This window comes from Xenopus laevis, chromosome 3L, assembly GCF_017654675.1.
Source record: "Xenopus laevis strain J_2021 chromosome 3L, Xenopus_laevis_v10.1, whole genome shotgun sequence".
Classification (NCBI taxonomy): Eukaryota; Metazoa; Chordata; class Amphibia; order Anura; family Pipidae; genus Xenopus; species Xenopus laevis.
Window position 1 is genome coordinate 103632907 of NC_054375.1, and position 23093 is coordinate 103655999.

General features: G+C 39.2%; 1 protein-coding gene across 2 annotated transcripts in view; it reads left to right on the top strand.

The window, feature by feature from the left end:
* The window catches only part of thsd4.L (thrombospondin type 1 domain containing 4 L homeolog), a 353548-nt gene that overhangs the window by 34869 nt on the left and 295586 nt on the right, over nt 1-23093 (top strand). For both annotated transcript variants that reach the window (XM_041586755.1, XM_041586754.1), the window contains 2 exons: nt 2570-2682; nt 8375-8444. In XM_041586755.1, the coding sequence (XP_041442689.1) occupies nt 2654-2682; nt 8375-8444 (99 nt within the window). In that variant the 5' untranslated portion in view covers nt 2570-2653. The remainder of the gene's footprint in view (nt 1-2569; nt 2683-8374; nt 8445-23093) is intronic.

Consider the following 23093-nt stretch of genomic DNA (forward strand, 5'->3'; position numbering starts at 1 on the left):
ACTCTAGGGGCAGGTGCAGTCCTTTCACCTGTGCTAGATTTATGGCTATGATTCATAAGCTTTCCAATTATATAGTGCAGAAAATGCACGAAACGTGTAAGGCTGCTAAGGCTTTACTGCATGTTGTTAGTAAAAGTTATTTAAGCTTTTAAACTATTCAACCTCCTGTTGTGCTATTTAAGGGTACGCTTGGATAAAAAGAGCTGTATAATTTTAAGATATTACTACTTAAGCTATAGCTAATGGAGGGGGACATCACTGGTCAATACATAAGCATACCTCCCTACTGTCCCGTTTTTCAATGGACAGTCCCGATTTTGCAGTTCAGCCCGCAGTCCCGGGTTTGTTACTGAAATGTCCCCACTTTCTCTTTGATCTGCTGCACTGAACAGCCAGAAAAAGATACAATGTTTCTAACTTAATTGGCTTTTGGCAGAGAGCCCAGATTATGTGCCAGGTGCACTTAGATACTTTTGTAACAATTAAAGATCAGCAAAGAAACTATTGTAGCAATTTAAGATAAGCAGGCCTCTTGGGGAAACAGTGACTTGCAGCTTGAAGGACAATTCACCTTCATTAGCAAAACTGTAATAACTGAAAAAACAAAAATGGCTACAAAAATGGGTGTGTTCAAACATGTCACCACACTCCGCTCGGCAAATCTTTTTGTTCCTCTTTCTATTTCTTTCTCGAATATATTTCAATATATATCTAGGGACAATCCCTGTTTGTTTAAAGGGGAGGACATTATAAGTTCAGAGGACCTCTTGTATTTTGGCTAATTAGTACAAACATCAACCATTCCATAAAATCTTGAACATTTACATCCCTCAGACGGTACTTTTTGCAGGGCACTGCATTTAATAAAATTGCAAGGGCTTGCCCTGCTTAATTAAACTCCTGTGTGCTGGTGATATTTCTACGTATTCTGGCTGGGCGGTTGCCGATTCCCCCATCACTGAGCACCAGGAAACTCTGCTGGGGTTTGTGAGGTGTGCGGTTTCTCCAAATTGGCTTGTAGTGTTCACAACCTCAGAGGTAGATCACAGATTGCTGAACTAGTCCCCAGTGTTAGGTGATGCACACAGTGTTCTCTTACTCCAGGGGACCCCACTTCCTGGCCTTGCTGCAGCCTTTAATTGTTCTACCATCTACCCTGACCATACCACTCACTAACCTAGAGTAAGCTTTTACAAAATTCCCCTTTAAACTAGCCCTTACTTCACCTACTAGGCCTACCTCTGCCTCAACTCCTTTAGCACAGCACCTCCTCCAGCAAGTGGGACCAAAGAAAGAACATGTGCTGGTTTTCACTAGGGAGCACTGACAAACCTGGCCAGTTATTGAACTACAAGAGAAATACTTACTAACAAATCCTCTCTGTTTTTTCATCCATTGCTTGTGAAACCTGTTCCCATGTGACACTTTTTTTCTTTTTGGCCTGTGCGATGTTCATAACACGTGTAGCGCTCACTGATCACTTTACAGACTTTACAAGAAAACTCTACAAGCAAAGGATGAAAAAGTGAGAGTGCTTGTACTATGAAATATTTGAGTTGGTGACAATGATTTGGGCAGCCTGCCAGTAGTAAGGAAGAAAAGTTGTAGAAAGCTATGGATGCAGTGATCTACATCTTTTATCTTCATAATGGTACAGAATAAAAAAAAATATATTTACAAAAATATTTCTTTTTTCATATACTATTTATACTCTGCATTTCAAAATTCACGATAGTTCCACTTTGTTCATGCCGAACAGTGATACAGCCATTGGGCTGTGTATTATTTTGCCTGTTTTCTCAGTTTGCCTGGTTATAACTCCACCCTAAAGGGGGGAATGTTATAAAAGTCGGTAATGGAAAAACTATTCGCAAGGCAAAAAGTTATGCCTTTGTGCAAACAAATTTTGCTTTGCGCGAATTTAATATAGCTTTTTGCAAACCCGGAAACTGTTTAGCGACAGTGGAAGTCCATCTGTAAATTTTATAGTTTGCGCCAATGCGGAGTAAATGTAATAAAACATCTTACTGAAAAAGTCGTTATGTTTGCTTCAAAAGATTGAAACACCTTCAAGCACTTCTTAAGAGTGCGCAATTAAAATTCGCAATGTGCAATTAAAATTCGCAATGCAATAACAGTTTAAGGAACAATATTACATTGCGAGATGTGGATTTTTAGTCTTATTGGTGCAAATCTCTTTGCGACTTAAATTTCATTCCCCCCTAAGATTTCACATGCCTACTAACTTTCTAGCCTAACTTTATCAGATTTTTGGTAGTCTCTGATACCAGGCTGCTCACCTCTTACACAAAAACTCTTTTATTTATTTTTTAATTTTTTATCAGAACGAAGAACTTTAACAACTATTGAAGACAACAAAATGTAACATAAACAGTTTGTTCGTTATTGAATCAGGGGATCTTACAAACTAATTTGCCTATATATTGTATTTCAGGTCTAATCTACATGTCATTAGAATGTATATTAGCATCTACTATGTTGATTTAAACATTTTCTGATGTTAAATGCAACATCTGTCTCTAATGACAATATATACATATGTTTTCAGGTTTGAATTCCGATTCGTTGTCAAGACCACTCAATTGACACTTCAGCTTAGACACACTCGAGTGCACCTTCATTTCCTGGGAACATGGTAGACTGTTCGATTGTATCTTTACGGTGAGTAATTCCTGTTTCCATCTGAACTGTGATGAATCAGCGGTCATTTTACTTGTTGAAAAATGGTGTAAGAATTTATCTATATTAAATAACATCTTTCATCTATCTTGTACTGAAATACACGCCATAAACATGGAAATAGGGGTTTAATTTCCAAGTAGCTTGCATCTGCCTTTGCAACATGATTGTTTCTCTTAGTAGGCAGATTTTCTTATATTTTATGGGAGATTTTAGATTTTGTAATTTAATGTAGTGAAATTTTGCAGTACTAGAGCTATGGAAAAACAAAAAAGAAATGTAATACATTTAGCAATTCTTTATTTATGAAAGCTACTGGTTTAGCAAACACTAAGCCAGATAAACGGGCAGGGAGGAGGGTAGTGCGGCGGCCGCCACAGAAATCCGGCCCTGCATCCCATACCAGTAGTTTTATAGGGTCCAATAGGGTTTAATCCCCTACTGTTTGGGAGTTCCCCTCCTGGCTAAGGAGAATCCTATAATGCCCCTGGGTGGGATAAATTTCCCTCAAGGAGGTAGTCACTAGTTTGTGTTCTATGTTTAATAAACGAAGTGGGAGTACATGGCTCTTCCTCTTTGGCCTCCACCTAAAGGAACCATTCCTATATTAAAAGAACAGGGTCCCCCTGGACAAGGTTATTAGACAGTGATAGATGTACAGGTATGGGATCTGTTATCCTGAAATCCGTTATCCAGAAAATTCCAAATTACGGCGTGGCCTTCTCCCAAAGACTCTGTTATAATTAAAATGTTTCCTTTTTGCTCTTTAATAATAAAACAGTAACTTGTACTTGAGCCCAACTAAGATATAATTAAAGGCAAAACATTGAGAATGTTTTAATTATTTTTCAGTAGACTTTAGGTATTGAGATCCAAATTACGGAAGACCCCCTTATCTGGGAAACCCTAGGTCCTGAGCGTTCTAGATAATATACCTGTTCCACCGGTAATAGTACACTCTCAAAATGTTAACCACACAAACCAGCTAGAAAAAGTAGCACTGCTGTCTGTCATTGGATTGATAGATTGAAGGCATCTCTCTCAGTTGATTATGACTCAAATTGAGGGACAACAGTTTGGAAATAAACTTAGGCTAGAAACCTCTCCCTGAGATTTCCACTGGAGGGGATCCAGGCCACTAAAGGTTATCACTGCAGGGTGACGTTAAAACCTACCAAATCTGTCTCCACAGTGGTGGCACGCAAAGGACCCAACTGTAGTATAGAATAGAGATTGAGACCAGCAGGTTGAACTGTAGATAACTTAATAAGGGAAGCACAAGATACCATAGCACTGTATAGCTGTTAATAGACTCTAATGTAGTCTAAATGTTGCACAAAAAAAAAACATCCATTGAATTCAATGCGTTTGGTGAATTTTCTACCAATTCGTTTTTAGGCAAAGAGAAATGGGTCAGATACACCCATTACTAGCTGCTAATACTTTTAATTCCTAACAGGGTCCTCCACCCAAAAACTGTGTTTGCATATTGAAAGAAATTGTAATTCTAGGCATCATTTCAATAAACATTCTTTAAAGGTTTTAAATGCATTTGTACATCTTAATTGCTGATGCAGTATTTGTGTATCTCTTTCTCTGGGTCTGATTCTTAAAACAAAGTAACGGGAGTCCGTTCTATAAGTCAGCTTCAATTAATTGACTTGCAACACTGTTTAATGAGTCAGACATCGAAGTTCAAAGAATACGAACAGATATATATATATATATTACTTCTGATTTTAATTACATTTTCAAATAGTTTTAAAACCATTGAAAATGTTTAATGTATTTTGGGAAGTTGCTTAGAATTACATTTTCTTTCATTGTGCAGAAAGCAGTTTTTAGGTAGAGGACACCTTTAATAAATATCTCCTTGTTTGCTAGGAGCCATTCAGCAATTGTGTAATTTCTAATCCTGAGTTAAATAATCATGCTCCACTATACGTGATGTAGATAGATTTCACTGGACGAAACAAAATAGGCATTCCATACTATTGTAACTGTTTGAAACCTGATTCAAGGTATTCACAGTGCATGAATAGACAAGGTCACACATTTTCTGCACAGAGAGAAATAGGGTATTCTTTTCAGGATAAAAACCCATTGAGAAGCCTCTTTGCATTTCCACATCAGGGAGTAAAACTCCTTTTAACCTCCTGAGAGTGCAATTAAGTTTTCCCAGAAATGTTCAGATTCTTTGGATTTAGTTGTAAGGATTATTTGAAATAATCTTTGGCCTAGATTTACCAAACAGTGAGAAAGCTGGCCAGTAAGAAACAGTCCTCACATTCCAATGTTATACTATAGAGCCCATTAAATAGGCAATCTGTAAGAGGCTCAGCCTCCAGACATCTTTTTTTAACCTAGAATTTGATGGTAGATAAAAAATAGCTCAGCCACCTAGTCAGCCGTTTTCCTCTCTACCTAAATAACTTTAGCTCAGTCCTCAAAATAACCTTGTGTCTATTTCAGGCACCTGACACTTGTAGCACTCTCTAACAAAAAGCTAACATCTTTTCAAAAAGTTAGATTTCCAAGCATTACGTTTGTCAGTGTGACACCTATTTGAGCACAACTAGCCGCACAGACACAGTATAGAGTTACACTTGTCCCCAGACACTCCCATATACTGGAGAAAACTTGAGTACCAGGATTCTAAATGATTACTAAGCAGTAAATGACATTTAAAGGAGACATATTAGATAAATGAAATCGGCCTAATCGGCAATAATGTATACTATTTGGTGCTGGTTTTACTTTTGGCTGTAAATTAACTTTATCTTCAGAAATGGCCCCTTTATTGCAGCTCCCCATAGATGTTTTTTGGTCCCTGTTTCAAATGAGGGGTGGGCATGTCTGAACGGTCCTTGCCAGAAGCACAGTAGGGGGGGGCAGCCAATCACAGCTCTGCAGCCATATAAACAGATACAGGCTTCAGTTCTCTATCAGGTTAGCCTATCTGCTGATTGGTTCCTATCCTACAGTGCAGTGTGCTGAGTACTTCCGGTTCTCCTGCACAGCCTGGGAAAGGAGGCAGCAGGAAGTGGAACAGATGGGCAGAGCTGTAAAGTAAACGTGTTTAGTACATAGTAACATAGTAAGTTGGGTTGAAAAAAGACACACGTCCATCAAGTTAAACCTTTTAACTCTATTTTAACCTGCCTAACTGGTAGTTGATCCAGAGGAATAAAAAATGGCAATCAGACTAGTCCCAGAATCAACTTGTACTATTAGCTATCTCCCATAACCCTGTATTCCCTCACTTGCTAAAGAGCCATCCAACCCCTTCTTAAAGCTATCTAATGTATCAACCTGTACAACTGATTCAGGGAGAGAATTCCACATCTTCACAGCTCTCACTGTAAAAAACCCCTTCCGAATATTTAGGCGGAACCTTTTTTCTTCTAATTGGAATGGGTGACCTTGTGTCAGCTGGAAAGACCTACTGGTAAATAAAGCATTAGCGAGATTATTATATGATCCCCTTATATATTTATACATAGTTATCATATCACCCCTTAAGCGCCTCTTCTCCAGTGTGAACAACCCCAATTTGGGCAGTCTTTCCTCATAGCTAGGATTTTCCATACCTTTTACCAGCTTAGTTGCCCTTCTCTGGACCTCTCTAATTCAATAATGTCTCCTGCACTGGAGACCAAAACTGTACGGCAGGGGTGTCCAAACTTTTTGCAATGAGGGCTGGTGTAAATTTGAAAACGCAATTGGCCCTCTGGCCTGACTTTGGACATGCCTGCTGTACGCATATTCTAGATGGGGCCTTACACAGTGCTTTATAAAGTGGAAGAATGTCCCCCTCCTCCCATCAATCTATGCCCCTTTTAATACAACTCAAGACCTTATTTGCCCTTGATGCTGCCGACTGGCATTGCTTGCTACAGCCAAGTTTATCATCTACAAGGACTCCAAGGTCATTTTCCATAATGGATTTGCCTAGTGCTGTCCTATTTAGAGTATACATGGCTTTCATATTTTTACATCTCAAGTGCATGACTTTACATTTATCAACCTTGAATCTCATTTGCCACTTAGCTGCCCAGATTGCCAGTTTGTCAAGATCCTGTTTCAAGGATGCCACATCCTGGATGGAATTAATTGGGCTGGATAGTTTTGTGTCATCTGCAAACACTGATACATTACTTACAATACCCTCCCCTAAGTCATTAATGAACAAGTTAAATAAAAGTGGACCCAATACAGAGCCCTGAAGGGACCTCACTAAGAACCTTACTCAAAGTAGAAAATGTAACATTAACAACCACCCTCTGTACCCGATCCTGTAGCCAGTTTCCTATCCATGGGCAAATGACTTCATTAAGCCCAACAGACCTTAGTTTAGAAAGCACTCGTTTGTGGGGCACGGTATCAAACATTTCCAAAGTAGATGTGATCAAATAGATCACATCTACTGCTCCCCCACTGTCCAGCGTCTTACTTACCTAATCATAAAAAGCAATCAAATTTGTCTAACATGACCTATCCTTCATAAAGCCATGCTGATTGCTGCTCATAATGCCATTCACTAGGACAACATTTTGAATGTGATCCCTTAACAAGCCATCAAATAATTTGGCCACCACAGATGACAAACTTACTGGCCTATAATCGCCAGACTGAGATCGTAATCCCTTTTTAAATATTGGAATATAGGTACCATACGAGATGAAAGTGAATCTGAAAAAATCAGAAATAGGGGCCAGTCTAAAACTGGACTACGCTCTCTTAGAACCCGGTGTGTATGCCATCTGGCTTTAATTTTTATTAAAGCTTTATGAATCATATCCTGAGTCAGCCGTTGACTAGATTGAGCTGAGCCATCATTGCAGCTATGAAGTGAGCCTGGCAACCCTGATTCCTCTATTGTATACACTGAAGAAAAGAATTAAAAGTAGGGTTTTTGCAGAAATATATTTTACACAATATGTCTCTTTAAGAAGCTGTTCAGAAATACCTTTAACCATCAGAAAATTTGGCTGATGCATAAACAGTGGTGTTTGAGAATAGGACTTCACAAAAACAAGAAGTTCTGGTAATGTTGTGGGGCCTGTGTAATAAACCAAAGCAAAAGTGTTGTAAGCTATGTGTCATGGCTAGTGATGATGATTTGCACAAATACGAATACAAATTTTTAACTTCATAATTTTTTTAACTTCATTATTCTGCTACTGCTTTGTGAATTTTAATTGCGCACCATTGAGACGTGTGACTTAATCTCTTGGAGCAAACTTAACTTTTTGTATATTTTTTACATACAGTACACAGTGAGACAAACTATACAATTCACTATCATTCTTCCACTGGCAGAAGTGGTCACATATATGCATAGGAAACTATGTTCATGCAAAGACGTACATTTTCACATTGCAAATATTCTTCCTTGCCAACTTTTTATTACATTCCACCATTATAGTGTTATTGCAATTTTAGTTATCTTGCATGATCACGGCGTATAACACATACATTTAAGGATATTTAATGATTTTTTTCCAAACCTCTGCCCAGCAGACATCATTAGTGAAGAATTCAGCATGTGTATCCACTAGCAAATGCTGGTATGCAACTGGAATGTTTAGTACAATAGATTTTAAGATTATCTTCGGATAATTTAAAGACCTTGTACTTTTTTGACTAATAACAGATTTGTTTTCCCTTCCAGATTGGTTAGCGCCATTGTTCTGTTAGGAGTTCAGCTGGTTGTGTCCCAGCAGTCAATTGATCACAGAAAGGTAAGGATGTAGAAATGAAATTTAAGAGTTTTAATGAGCACTGTCCTTTTTGCTTTATGGGACATAATAACTACTAATCAGACCCAAACCTCTTTAGAGAGAAGAACATTGATTTATTGATAGATGAAAGGGGACTTTTACTCACAATCAAAGAGAGTCGGCCAAGTAGCAGAAGCACAAGTCCCAGAATTGCCTCCACTAGTGTTAATCATAATGATTATGCTATAGCTAGAAACTCTTTCGTTGCTCCAGAATGATCTATTTTTGTTACAAGCAGTCATATACAAAGTACGACCTCCCACAACTTCAATCCTCCTGTTTAAACCATGCAGGGAGGTGACAGCCTATGAAAAATGGCCAGAGGTAAACTGTTGGGGACCACCATGTGGGGTTTACCTTGATGTGGTATGGTGGCTTACTAAATTTATGATCAACCTGTTTTTTGAAAATACATGCACTTGCACAGATACTAAATTATTGATTGATCAATCCCCTCTCTTTTGTATGTTTGTAGCTAATTTGGCTAGATGCCTTGTCCTTCCATTGTACTTATAGTTTTTTACTTGCCTTGGAGCATTCCCATAACCTCCTTTTTGTTGCATTGTAAATGATCCCTTTTGTGGGTTAAGGACCCCTTTAAGCACTGCAGACTTCATATAAAGAATATAATACTGTTAAATCCCGATTTAGGTGTTACACAAAATCCACAAAAAACTTAAAAGGAGGGTACGTAAAAACAGTGCAAACAGTGGACCCTGCAAAAAAACAGGGAAAGTCACATTTACGGGGAAAATTGGGGGTTTTATGGAAAAATGGACACATGACCTTACCCCCACCGTGCCACTAAGGCCATCTCCTCCAGCCGCAAGGAGGAAGTGCAGTCTGTGCTGTGCGTTGGTGCCGGGGAGGGGCGATTGTTGGCTGGCCGGTGCCATATGGAGGAGCTGCAAATGGGTTGGGGGCCCACAGACGGCAGCCCTGGACACCCCAGTCTGACACTGATCAAATGTGACTTTTCTGTTAAAACTAATAATATATCCAAGTCTAGCAAACTTATCTTTTTTTGCTTAATTATTTGAATACGTAATCAGCAACCTAAATGGGATGTTATTTTGCATAGCAATTTGAACCTGGGGCTCAATTATTGGTAATAATATCTCATATATTATTACTTTAAGCATGACTAATAATAGTGGTTTCCCTATACATACAGTCTGAGCATATGCTTTCCCTTTTACACAGACCTCATTCTCAGCGTTGTAGCAAAGTGCTATCTAAATTTAACCGAGCTGTGATTTCAGCTGTAACAACGTGGCGCAGGGATTAAAGTTAAGGTGCTCAAATCTGCTAACAGATGAACAAGGAATTAGAGGAAGAAAAAGGAGTTGTGAAACCACACTGATCTAACCTGCAATCTGCTGGGCCACTGACCTCACTTCTGAGTGCTTTCCTCTTGGTGCTGTAATAGTAGCTGGTTTATGAAGTCCAGCAGTGATTAATCTCAGATGTGGGTTACCATGCCTGCTATATTTGTCAAAACAAAGCTGTGCCCGTGAGATAATTTCCCATTCAAGGGTGCCGATAGCAAACATGGCTGCCTTCCAAATTGTGCCAGATGCTACAGCGTTACAATGTGTGTTAACATTTTCCTAACCCCCTGAAGTAGGGGCATGTAGCGCAACAGATTAGCAGCAGAAGTCATTTCCTTACCTCTGTTACTGAAATCCCACATTTGGATTTAGAGTGAGTAACTTCCTTTGGGCTCTGTGATTGGCATTTGTGTCTGAGACTTTCTGCAGGAGTTCTGCTTTCTGTAGTTTCATCGGGATTTAAGGTACAGCGAGTGCTTGAATGTAAATGAAGGGAGCTCTGACATCCATGATTTGTTATTCTTAACACAAAAGGGATTTTTGTGACTGATTTTCATTCATCTACTCGGCCTGTTTTTTTGCAGAAAGTTCTAAGATGTTCTATTAAGTAGTGTAAAAATTTTTTTCTAGAATCATTCATGTTACATAATGGTTCTGCAAAGTACCTTGTAACTTTTTATTATATTTTGTAATATGAGAATCCTAAACGATGATCGATTCTAAGATTAAGGGGGTTATTTATTAAGGTTCAAGTTGTGTTTTCCACAAAAATTAGTTTTTTTCAAGTTGACTTTTATTGGGTTGAAAACTCAAATTTTTGGGTTAAAAACTCGAATTTTTCGAGATTTATTATACCCCGACCCTGGAATTTCCAAAAATACACCATCTAAAACCTGTCAAGGTCATATAGAAGTGAATGGCAGAGGTCCCATGAACCATTTAAGATGTTAATAGCCTTCATGATGTTCAAGGTTTCTTTTTGTTTTTTTTGGAGGGTTATGCCAGAAAACTCTAATAATTTGAGCAATTGGAGTTTTTTACTGCGGAAAACTCAATTAATTCGTGTTTTCGGATTTCCCAACTGAAATTTGCAGATTCCATTTTTTTCCATTCGAGTTTTTTCTTAAATAAGGTACCATTCGAGTTGTGAGTTCATTACAGTACAAAAAACAGTCGACCTTTGATAAATAACCCCCTACGATGCATAAAATATTTTTACAGTGATCGTTGTGAAACTTTCTCCCTGAAGTGGTTGTACTGGCAGATACGTTAGATAGCTTCAAGAAGGAGTTCGATAATTTGGGTTACTGAAAATAGCACATCGTTGATCCAGAGACTGATTCAATTGCCATCTTGGATGGAAGGATTTTTTCTCCCCTCTGAGGAAAATTAGAGATGCTTCAGTTGGGGTTGGATCAATTAGCAGTTAGGCCGTTTTGACTTAGACAAAAAGGTTTAATTTTTTTTCAATCTAAATTACTATTAAATAATCCAAAAATATTTACACCAGAAAACGATGTCTTATGTCGATTAAGGTTAAAACACATTATTTAAAGTGTACCTAGCTCAAGAGTTGTTTCAATAATAGCCGCCATTGGGCACTGTGCCCCTTAAACCTGGAGTCCACTTCCAGGATGGGGGTGTACATGTTATTACTCATGCAGGTACATTAAGATGAAATTCGCAGAAAAAAAGGTGTAAAAAAAGCTGTGTAAAATAAACGGAAAATTTATCAAGGTGTGTTTTATTTTGCGCCATGCGAACACCAGATTTGTTGCAGTTATCTGGTGGAAAAAACGCATAAAAAATGTATAAAGCGTTTTACACTGCAAAGCCTTTTTTTTGATATGTAGTAAATTATCCCATTGTTTTTTTACACCACATGACTAAGAGTAAGTGTCCCGGCTCACACATGCTTGGTGCCTGATTTTGTGAATTTCTGCTCATTTTGTGAATGCATGTGCCCCAACATGGCCACCCACACTGGGGATGGGCTCCCAACGCTAGTGGCACAACACTCAATAGAGGCTATTTTTAAAAAAATACTTTTTTCAACCATTCTGTAATGTGGGCTCTGTTAGTCCACACTTCCAGCGAGAAAAACAATATTTTTCTAAAATGGGCTCTTTTATGATGTAGCCATATCTTTGGTTGCTCAAGGCAATGTGCTTTATAATGTATAGCAGAAAAAAAAGCATGGTCAGTGCAGTAAATCACTGGGTGGACAAAAGGCTACAAAGCTCTTCCAGTTGTAGAATTATAGCACTAATTATATAAGAACCTACAGCAGCACGGTTAAACAGTGGCTAAATGGGCAATGGTTGGACATCACTGAAGCAGAGGTATAGTCAATTGCAATATAAAGTGAAATAAACTGTAAACTAAAATCTTGGACTATATTTCAGCAACTGCTCTGGTTCTTTTAATGTAATGCATGATCCTTTTTGGAAATGTATTGAAACAAGCTGAGCTATACAAATGACTGATTCAAGTAGCAACTGACTTCATGTTTATGGGGATAGTTGATCTGGACAAGCATTAATATAATCTCAGGCATGCAGGCTATAAATTTCTGCTCTCTGAGCTGGACAAAAATGAAAATGAATCATTGACTGCCAATGCTCCTTGTGATTGAGCCACACAGATGATATATGATGTACAAGCCTTAAACTCATTTGATGTTTGGAAGTAATTGGAAACTATACAATTAAATTAGGAATATTGAGTTATTCAAAAGTACCTTGATATTACACGAGTAACATTTAAGGGGCTATAAAGGAAAAAAAATGCAATATGCAAATATGTTTTTCTTGCCTCATTCATGGCAAATTAGTGGCCCACCGGGGTTTGGACTTGAAGGGCCCCCCACTCCCAAAGTCCAGGCCCCTCTATCATGATGGTTTATGTTTTACCTCCTTACCTTTGATGGGGCGGCCCAGGCAGAGGGCAAATTCTGCTGGCCTAGTCAAACGATTCTGCTTGGTTTCTTTATACCGTTTTAACTCTAGTTGTTGAAATGGGTAATTTAATAACAGTCACAAACTTTGCACTAGGTCTAGTTCCTTATATCAGTTGCTAGCTTGCATGTACCAGTCACAATGGGGTCCACTAAAATTCAGTTTTTTAATAAATGGAAATTTGCTGAGCAATGCACTCTGAGCACTGGATGAAATCTGGCACTGGGTGCAGAGTGCAGCACCAGGATGCACAGCTCAGCCCAAGGCAGGCAGTAAGGACATGGCCCCAACATGGGCTGCATGCCCTACCACTCTCTACCTTGTGTTTCTGAATGATGCACAAGGTAAGGCGGGCAAGTTGATGCCTATGTGCCTCCCTTCATTTGCCTCTCTTGTATGGAGAACTTTCTAATGCAGGTAGAATTCCATTCAAGATGCATTTCCCAGCTCTCTGCACTTGGAGGACCGAGGCCTGCGGGTATTTGCACACACCAGAATGAGCCTTATGGTAACTATGGGTTCCTTGACCTGGTACAAACTTTGGAACATTACACTGGAATGCTTTAAATATAACACAATTTTGACTATTTGTTTGTGTGGTTACTTTTGTGGAACAAAATGCACCTTTTAGAGCAGTGGTCACTAACCAATGGCTCATGAGCAACACGTTGATCACCAGTGGCTTCAAAGCAGGTGCTTATTTTTGAATTACTGGTTTTGGTTGCATAACGCCCTCATCCTCCTGTAGGCTGCCAGTCCATATAGGGGCTACCAATAGTCAATCACAGCCCATAATTGGCACCACAGAAATTTTTTTGCATACTTATGTTTCCCTCCACTTTTTTTTCCTTTGAATGCGGCTCACGTGTAAAAAAAAAAAAAAAGTTGGGAAATTTAAAGCACAATTCATGTGATATATCTTCATCTGATTTACCTTCAACAAAGTGCCCCTTGAAGATATTTGGAAATTCTGCCAAGTATATTATTTTTCATTTATGGTCCCATGTATACATTAAGTCATGCATTAAGCAACGTTTTAATTTATCTATATAAAAAGATTGAAAACGTTTGTAGTATTTTGTAGTACCCAGGAGTACATTTTGTTGTAGTTGACTTTATGAACAACTTAAAATTCAGTAACAGACACCAAAACCCTTCTTGCTTAGGAATCAAAAAATATGATTTTAAAAAATATTGTTAGGTGCTCTTTAAATCTCTTTTCCCTCCCTGTGCAAGTCCTTCTCTGCCTTCTGCCCTACCCACCATCAATGCCAGAGCTGCTCTTTTTATCACAGCATAGTCCCTTGTTCATTATTGCCCATAGCCTCAAAGTCCTGCCCCCTCATTTACATTACACAAAATCATCTGAATGATTTGTCTCTTTAACATAACCGTTGTGCTTTCCCTTACTTCATATTTCTATTGATAAGCACAAGTATTAGGTTAGGAGACTAAATTAGGGGATAATGTGAGCTGACATTCTTATGCTGGCCATAGATGCAAAGATTCAATTGTTCGAATCCATGAACGATCGGACTTCCCCATCTCCCAACCTGCCACTAACCATTATAGAATAAAGTACAATAAAAGAACAGATCAGCCAATGTTCTGCCTCTGACAGCAATCATACGAAAGATTAGGGATGTAGCGAACTGCCGATTTGGTGTTCGCGAACGCCGTTCGCGAACACCGGCAAAAAATGCGAACGTTCGCGAACAGTTTGCGAACTTCGAACACCGCTAAAATCGTTCGATTCGAACGATCGAAGGATTTTAATCGTTCGATCGAAGGATTTTCATTCGAAACGAACGATCGAAGCCATTCGATCGAATGCTTTTCATTGAATCGAATGCTTACAATCGTTCGAACGAATGGAAATCGTTCGATTTTTAGCGGTCGAAGGAATTCGAATGGTCGAATGGTCGAAAGATCGAACGCGAACTCAAAATGCTAACGTTCCCAAACGTTCGTGAACATTCGCCGGACGCGAACGGTCGAAGTTCGCGCGAACTAATTCGCGGGCGAACAGTTCGCTACATCCCTACGAAAGATATGTCTGAAAAAGCTGGTGACAGTCTCCCACTGAAAATCATCAGATCAGCAATACATGCAGAGAAATTATCGGCAGCCGACAGAAATCTTTTAACCTGACCAAACGACCGATCTCCGTCGGACGAAAAATACTTTCCACATACGGTCTAAAAATCGTACGAATCAAGGATTTGTACTATCAGATCTTTGCATCTATGGCCATCTTAAATGTTGCTACCTTTCTGAATAGATAAAAAAAAACTTAAATAGAGAAAAGCAGTGACAAATATACCCAGGGATTTGGTGACTGAAACAAATCAGGCCATGGCCACATTTATCGGGGGAAGCTGACTGTGTTGGGTGCAGACATTGGCTCAGGTTCAGGGCTTACTTGAGTATGTGTGTATAAACTTATTTTTAAACTGTACAAGCATTATAATATAATAATAAAGCATTATAATATAAAGTATGAATACACAGAGATTAACTGCCATATGGCAAGAGACACGGTAGGAGGTCCCTGTCCTGTAGAGATTACAATCTAAATGGGTGGTAACACACAGGTACAAATTAGAGTAGAGCAGGCATGTCCAAAGTGCGGCCCAGGGGCCAATTGTGGCCCGTTTTCAAATTTACACCGGCCCTTAGCCTCCATCATGAAATGAATAAGAATGAGGCCCCCAGCACAGTGCAATCAGGAATCCCATAGCAGCAGGGCACCAGGAAAAAAACAGGTGGGTCCAGGCTTCTCGTGGGCCCTGCTGGCCCAGACTGCTCCCTGCTTGAAACACTACTGCTCTCCCTACCTCCCTCTCTCCCTGGCCCCGGTCGCTACCGTGTATAGCAATAGGTAAGCGCAGGGGGGGGCAGAGGGGGGAACGGCTGTGATGGGGGGAGCCGGAGAGGGTTTTCGGCTGTGGGGGCAGAGGGTGCTTTGCTGCTGGAGCCGGTCTGATGATGGATTTGAGAATGAGAGGGACTGGTCAAAGGTAACAGGTAGTGGGCCAAATTAATAGGGTTAAAGGTCATGCTATCAATAGTGATGATAAATTATGCCAAATTTATGAAGCTGGCCCCAGCCATAGCTGGTCTTTTAGTTGCTAGGCAAGGGTGAATCTGCCACCAGAGGCAGCAGACCTAATTGACTTACTTCTTGGACAGGAGCACTACGCTAGTTGAGAGAGCGGAGTTATGCTGTTTGAGATAGAGCTGATATTCTTGTACAAAAGCTGTCAATATTATTAACATGTATTTATAAAGTGCCAATATATTCTGTAGTGCAGTACAATAGAGGAGTGTATACATTAAACATATAGATTGCATAGTAATCTATACAATTTATAATTGTTATAAAAGGTAAAATGTGCTAAATGCTTACAATCTGAAATCTATTATAGTTACAAGGGAGGTTGTTAACTGCCCAGTAAAGTACTGTACTGCCAGAGGCTTTCTGCTTTTGTGATTCACCTATACGCTACATTATATATTCTATGGGGCAAATTCACTAAGCGCCGAACGCTAGCGTTAATTCACTAGCGTTTGGCATTTTCGTTACTGCGCAAATTCACTAACGAACGCTGGCGTAGTTTCGCTAGTGTTACTTCGCACTCTTACGCCAGGCGAATTTTTGCTAGCGACGTAACTACGCAAATTCACTAACTTGCGCAGTGTACCGAACGCTACCTTTTACGCTAGACTTCCTTCGCCACCTCAGACCTGGCGAAGCGCAATAGAGTAGATAGGGATTGTTTAAAAAAAAGTCAAATTTTTTTCTAAGTCCCAAAAAACGCTGGCGTGTTTTCTACATGATGGGTGATAGGCTGAAAAAGATCGAACATTTTTTTGGGGCTCCCCTCCTTCCCCCCCTGCATTTCCTGACTCATGACAACTTACCTAAACAGTGGGCACATGTGTAGGGCAAAATAAAATTTTTATTTGCTGATTTGAAGGTTTTCTAGGCATTTGTAGTGCTGATACGTATTCCTCCATTGAAATTTGAATTTCGCGCCGTATGCTAATTAGCCTTCGCTAGCGTAACTTCGCTTTACATAGCGAATCAACGCTAGCGCAACATCGCAACCTTACGCTACCCCTGAGCGCAACTTCGGATTTTAGTGAATTTGCGGAGCGCTGGCGAAACTACGCCTGGCGAAGTGCGGTGAAGCGCGGCGAAGTTGCGCCTGGCGAAACTACGAATGTTAGTGAATTTGCCCCTATAAGTGCTGTGTATATCAATATGTGAATATGTTTGCTTATGCACCGTATTGTAGGATAGCTGCCACTGCCAAAACATTTTTTTATATTTTGGCTAGTCTGCCAATGTTCTGCAGATTATTAATGCAGTTTCATTCATTTTCATTTTTTTTCTTGGGGGTGGGTGGACGTGATGATTTATGTGGCAGCAGAACTGTTAATCATTTTTAATGATGAAAAGACCTAGCCCAACCAGAATGGAAATGGAGAGGTTTAGACTATACATTGGGTGGTATACAAGCTGAGGTGAGAAGTGATGAGGCACATATGTTTTAGGTGCCCACGGGCTTCTCAATGCTTAAAGTCTTGCCCAGGTCAGCTGTCAGTGGTCACAGTGCTGCCTGTCCCTGCTGTAAAATGTCAAGTCTACTCTTAAATATTTCGGCTACTTTTTCATCTTTAACAGCTGGATTGGTTATGCTGATTTCTAAATGTGTTACTATTTTGTTACAGTTCAGCCTGAGAGTGCTGACAATCTTCGTTTTGTTCCTGCTGCTTCGCTTGGCATCAAGATACACATGCTTAGCCCTGTAATAGCATGTGTATTACGTGTAGCCTAATAAAACAAATGGAAATGAATGCATATTTTACTGACAGAACTGCAGAACTAAATGCACTGGTAAAATATTCAAATCTCTTTCACCTGTGTGGTCCAGACCAGCACAAACCCTATTCCCTTACTCTTTCTTTCCCCTGCTATAGACTTGATTTCCTAACCCTGGGAAGTTATTGTTTAAAGAATCAAGAGTTAAAATAACTCATGAAAACTACCGATGACAGCTCAACATTAAAAGGTCATTTTGGGCAGTGATGTTGCCACAAGTTTTGATGTAGTCCTGTGTTTTAGGGAGCTAGGTTCAATAGACATTTTAACAGTTAAACGAGTTGATGAGAAGAAAATATTGTCAGTGCTAGGTTTTAATGGCTCTGAATGGAACAATCACATTTAACTTTGAAACAATAGACGGATTGCATTGGCTGAGGGGGATTAAGGTTTTATGGGCTTTGATGTGTGTGGATTGCACAGCTGTTTCCCCCTGTTCTTTAAAAGGTTGGATAAATTGTAGGCTCTAAAGGAACAATGGTGATGTATTTAATTAGAATGAATATATACATTTTTGTAGTTATCTGGGATATTTGCTAATATGTTTCATATTTCCAGTTTTGTTTTTCTTTCCATCTTTTTACCCCCTTTCCCTGTGTGTCTGTGTGTGTGTGTTTGATGTTTATGTAATTTGGATCTTCATACCTTATGTCTGCTAAAAATATTTAAACAATAATTAAACCCAATAGGCTAGTTTTTCCTAAATAACATAGTAAGTTAGGTTGAAAAAAAGATGCACGTCCATCGAGTTCAACCTTTGAACTCTATTTTAACCTGCCTAACTGCTAGTTGATCCAGAGGAAGGCAAAAAACTCCATCTGAAGCCTCTCCAATTTGCCTCAGAGGGGAAAAAATGGCAATCGTAAGGGTCCCTGGATCAACTTGTACTATGAGCTATCTTCCATAACCCTGTATTCCCTCCCTTGCTAAAAAGCCATCTAACCCCTTCTTAAAGCTATCTAATGTATCAGCCTGTACAACTGATTCAGGGAGAGAATTCCACATCTTCACAGCACTCACTGTAAAAAACCCCTTCCGAATATTTAGGCGGAACCTCTTTATTTCTAATCGGAATGGGTGACCTCGTGTCAACAGGAAAGACCTACTGGTAAATAAAGCATTAGAGAGATTATTATATAACCCCCTTATATATTTATACATAGTTATCATATCACCCCTTAAGCGCCTCTTCTCCAGTGTGAACAACCCCAATTTGGGCAGTCTTTCCTCATAGCTAAGATTTTCCATACCTTTTACTTTACCAGCTTAGTTGGACCCTCTCTAATTCAATAATGTCCTGTTTGAGTGATGGAGACCAAAACTGTACGGCATATTCTAGATGGGGCCTTACCAGTGCTCTATAAAGTGGAAGAATGACCCCTTCCTGCCATGAATCTATGCCCCATTTAATACAGCTCAAGACCTTATTTGCCCTTGATGCTGCTGACTGGAATTGCTTGCTAAAGCCAAGTTTGTTATCTACAAGGACTCAGAGGTCCTTTTCCATAATGGATTTCCCTAGTGCAGTCCCATTAAGGGTATAAGTGGCTTGGGTATTTTTACATCCCAGGTGCATGACTTTACATTTATCAACATTGAATCTCATTTGCCACTTAGCTGCCCAGATTGCCAGTTTGTCAAGATGGTGTTGCAAGGATGCCACATCCTGGATGGAATTAATTGGGCTGGATAGTTTAGTGTCATTTGCAAACACTGATACATTACTTACAAAACCCTCCCCTAAGTCATTAATGAACAAGTTAAATAAAAGTGGACCCAATACAGAGCCCTGAGGGACCCCACTAAGAACCTTACTCCAAGCAGAGAATGTTCCATTAACCATCCTCTGTACCTGATTCTGTAGCCAGTTTCCTATACATGTGCAAACGACTTCATTAAGCCCAACATACCTTAGTTTAGAAAGCAGTCGTTTGTGGGGCACAGTATCAAACGCTTTGGCAAAATCCAAATAAATCACATCTACTGCCCCCCCCCCCCCACTGTCCAGCATCTTACTTATCTCATCATAAAAAGCAATCAAATTTGACATGACCTATCCTTCATAAAGCCATGCTGATTGCTGCTCATAATGCCATTCACTAGGACAAAGTTTTGAATGTGATCCCTTAACAAGCCTTCAAATAATTTGCCCACCACAGATGTCAAACTTACTGGCCTATAATCGCCAGGCTGAGATCGCAATCCCTTTTTAAATATTGGAATGACATTAGTTTTTCTCCAATCCACAGGTACCATACCAGCAAATCTGAGAAAATCAGAAATAGGGGCTGGTTTAAAACTGAACTAAGCTTTCTTAGAACCCAGTGGTGTATGCCATCAGGCCCTGAAACCTTGTTTACATTCATTTTTATTGAAGCCATATGAACCATTTATCGAGACAGTTCCAAATTATTATTCCAAATAATGATTTCCTTTTTCTTTATAATAATTTAACTATATATGTACTTTATCCAAACTAAGATACTTGCTATAATAATGCTTATTGACAGCAAAACCAGCCTATTGGGTTTCATTTAATTTGTTCGATTTGACTTAAGGCAATTTGAAGATCCAAATTACGGAAAGATCTGCTATCTGGAAAACCCCAGGTCCTGAGCATTCTTGCTAACAGGTTCCACACCTGTATGCATAAAAATGCAGCATGGCATTTGAAGAAATGCAATTAAATGTAACTGTGCTAAAACACAGATCTAAAAACTTGCTGATACAACCAGGTAGAATAAAAATACAATCCGTTAGCTTCCATGTTAAGGTGCACACAAACTCGTATAAAAAAAAATATGCCTCTGTGTGCGGGCCCTATGGGTCCTAAAATGTTTGCCTTTCAGTAACTGCTTTAAAAGGTGGTTTTATATAGAGGGAGCACCATAATTATACTGAAACAGCCAAGCAACTTAAATGAAAGAAAACAGAACCACGGTTCTTAAAGGAAAGATTTTACACCCATCATGGTCTAATCTGAAGTCCTGTTGTGCAACACTGTGAAATATGCTGTGACTTTATAAATAAACCATAATATTGAAAGGCACTTAAAAACAGCTGGTGCAAATCAGATAGAGTTCTAGGATCTGAGTAGAAGACAAAGTACCCTGTTCCTCCTTGTGATGAATTTTAAAACATTATATTTTGCTGACCATTCCAGCGTTCCTGCTGGAGCATTGTTAATCAATTACTGCTGGAAGTGTTGAAATATATTCAGAAACAACCATAACAGGCTCACGTTTAAACTTCAGTAGGCAAATTGTCAAATCCAATCAGAGATCAGAATGAATAGCCAAAGCAATGTCCGTCGTGAAAGACGGATATCCAGTCCTATACAGGCTGAGCTGTTTTCAACCAACTTTCCCAAACACTGTGAGCTGTTTCTGCTGGGAAATGCCCTGGGATGTTACTGTTAGACATTCTTGCTGTTTGCTCTGATTCAGAGGAGGTCTGAGGGGCCTGATGGGAGACTGACATGTTCTTAGCTGGAGGGCAGAGAGGTCACACTCATTCTTCACTGCATGCATCTCTCCGCTTTAAGTGAAACAAGAAAAATAAAGGAATCTTACACATCATGGATGCTGAATAATAAAAAAAAAAAAAATAGGAGGCCTATCTGAGGGGTGCAAGGAAGTGTTCATACTGAGTTTGGCAACACGCATATTTTTACATGTAAAAAAATGCATTACGAATGAAAAAATATACACTCCCTTAAATGATAAATCAATGAACCCAAGTGCTTCTTGTGCAACTTACTCTTTTGAATAAAACACAAACAGTGTATAACAGCAATATAATGCATATAATACTACACTACAGTGACCAATGAAACAATATTGTTTAACTGGGAAAGGGAAACCTGATGCTCATGCGTTTTAGAAGACCCAAGCGGTTTTGGGAGTTTTATCTCCGTAACAGTGCTCATATAGTCTATTAAGCTTGGCCAAGCTCTGAAATAGCCAATTTGTCACAAATTAAAGGGACTCACCACTGCAAGAGTAATGTTTTGAATCAGTGGCCACCACCCACCATCACAATAGCCATGATAGTTGAGGGGAAATTTTGTGTTTTTAAGCCATCACCTGCCTGTCTTAAATACTCAAGGCGGATTAATGGGCAAACAACCTATAAAAAAAAATCTGCCCTTTTGTCACTTTTACTATGCAAGCCAATGGGACTGAAACACAGAGAAATGTCTTTGTGCAACTCCACCCCTACCAAAAAGATGGCCATCTTTTTTAGGAAACGAAGGTAGCTCCATTGACTGCATCTTTTTCATTGTAGTTTGTGGATGACGGTTTGCCACCTATGTACTGCAAGCATTATAGTAGAGCACAATCCTAATCATAAATTGGCAAATGGTAATACATACTATACTGTATATAAGGATCCATGTGCAGAGTAATGAGTATATGTTTGACTGGGTTTTTATTGAAACATAAACAAAAAAAGACAAGAAAAATCTTAGTTTTTTTTTTCCTTTTAGCAAGGCATCAAGCTGTGTTCTAGGGGCATGGGCAGGAGAGAGTGTTCTGCTAGAGAAACCTGCAGTACTGAAAACATTCACAGGAGTTGGAAAAACTGTTTATAAAGTCATGAATTACAGATAGTTGGAAACAATCAGCCAATGCTGAATTGCATATAACAACTGATGGCATTTTGTTCTGTACATTTATGTATTATTTTGTATGCACATTTATATATTATTAATGACTAATATGTGATGATTAGTTCTCAGAGTCATTATCACATATTAAAAAGTAACTAGTAACATGTAATAAACTGTTGGACTGTGAAGTCACAAGTCTCCCAACAGTCCCACGGCTCTGATTTCAGACTTCTATTGCAGTCAATGAATATTGCAGTACCTGAACTTATGCATGCTGCTATTCTCTCAGAATGGCTCTGAGCTTTTAATTTAGAACTGTTGTTCCTTGTTTGATTTAAAGGGGTCCTCCACCCAAAAACTTTTATTTTGGGCATAATAAATGGAAATAGAATTCTAGGCAAGTTTCAGTATATATTAATTAAAAAATAAATATTAATTGGGTTTAAAGTTATTTGTAAATATAATAGCAATGGATAGCAGCATCTGTTTAGTGCTTTCTGTTCTCTAGATCTGACCTGGGTTATCCTCAAGGTCTAATTATTATCTGGCTTCTGCTATAGTGTTTCACAAGTCTAAACCAGAAGTGCAGAGGATGTAAACATTCAGAGCACTAATATAATGTAGTTACGATTCCCTGCCAACATCATTCAGCAGATTGGAGGCAAGTACTGTAATTTATTTCACTCAGGTTGAGATGTCATGAAAATAGACACCATTTCCCTATCAGTCTATCAAAAGGGCAAGGGTAATTGCTAAGTGAGTGACTGAAATGCCCAATTTCCCAGCACTGTACAAACAGGATGTGAACTCTTGTTAACAAGT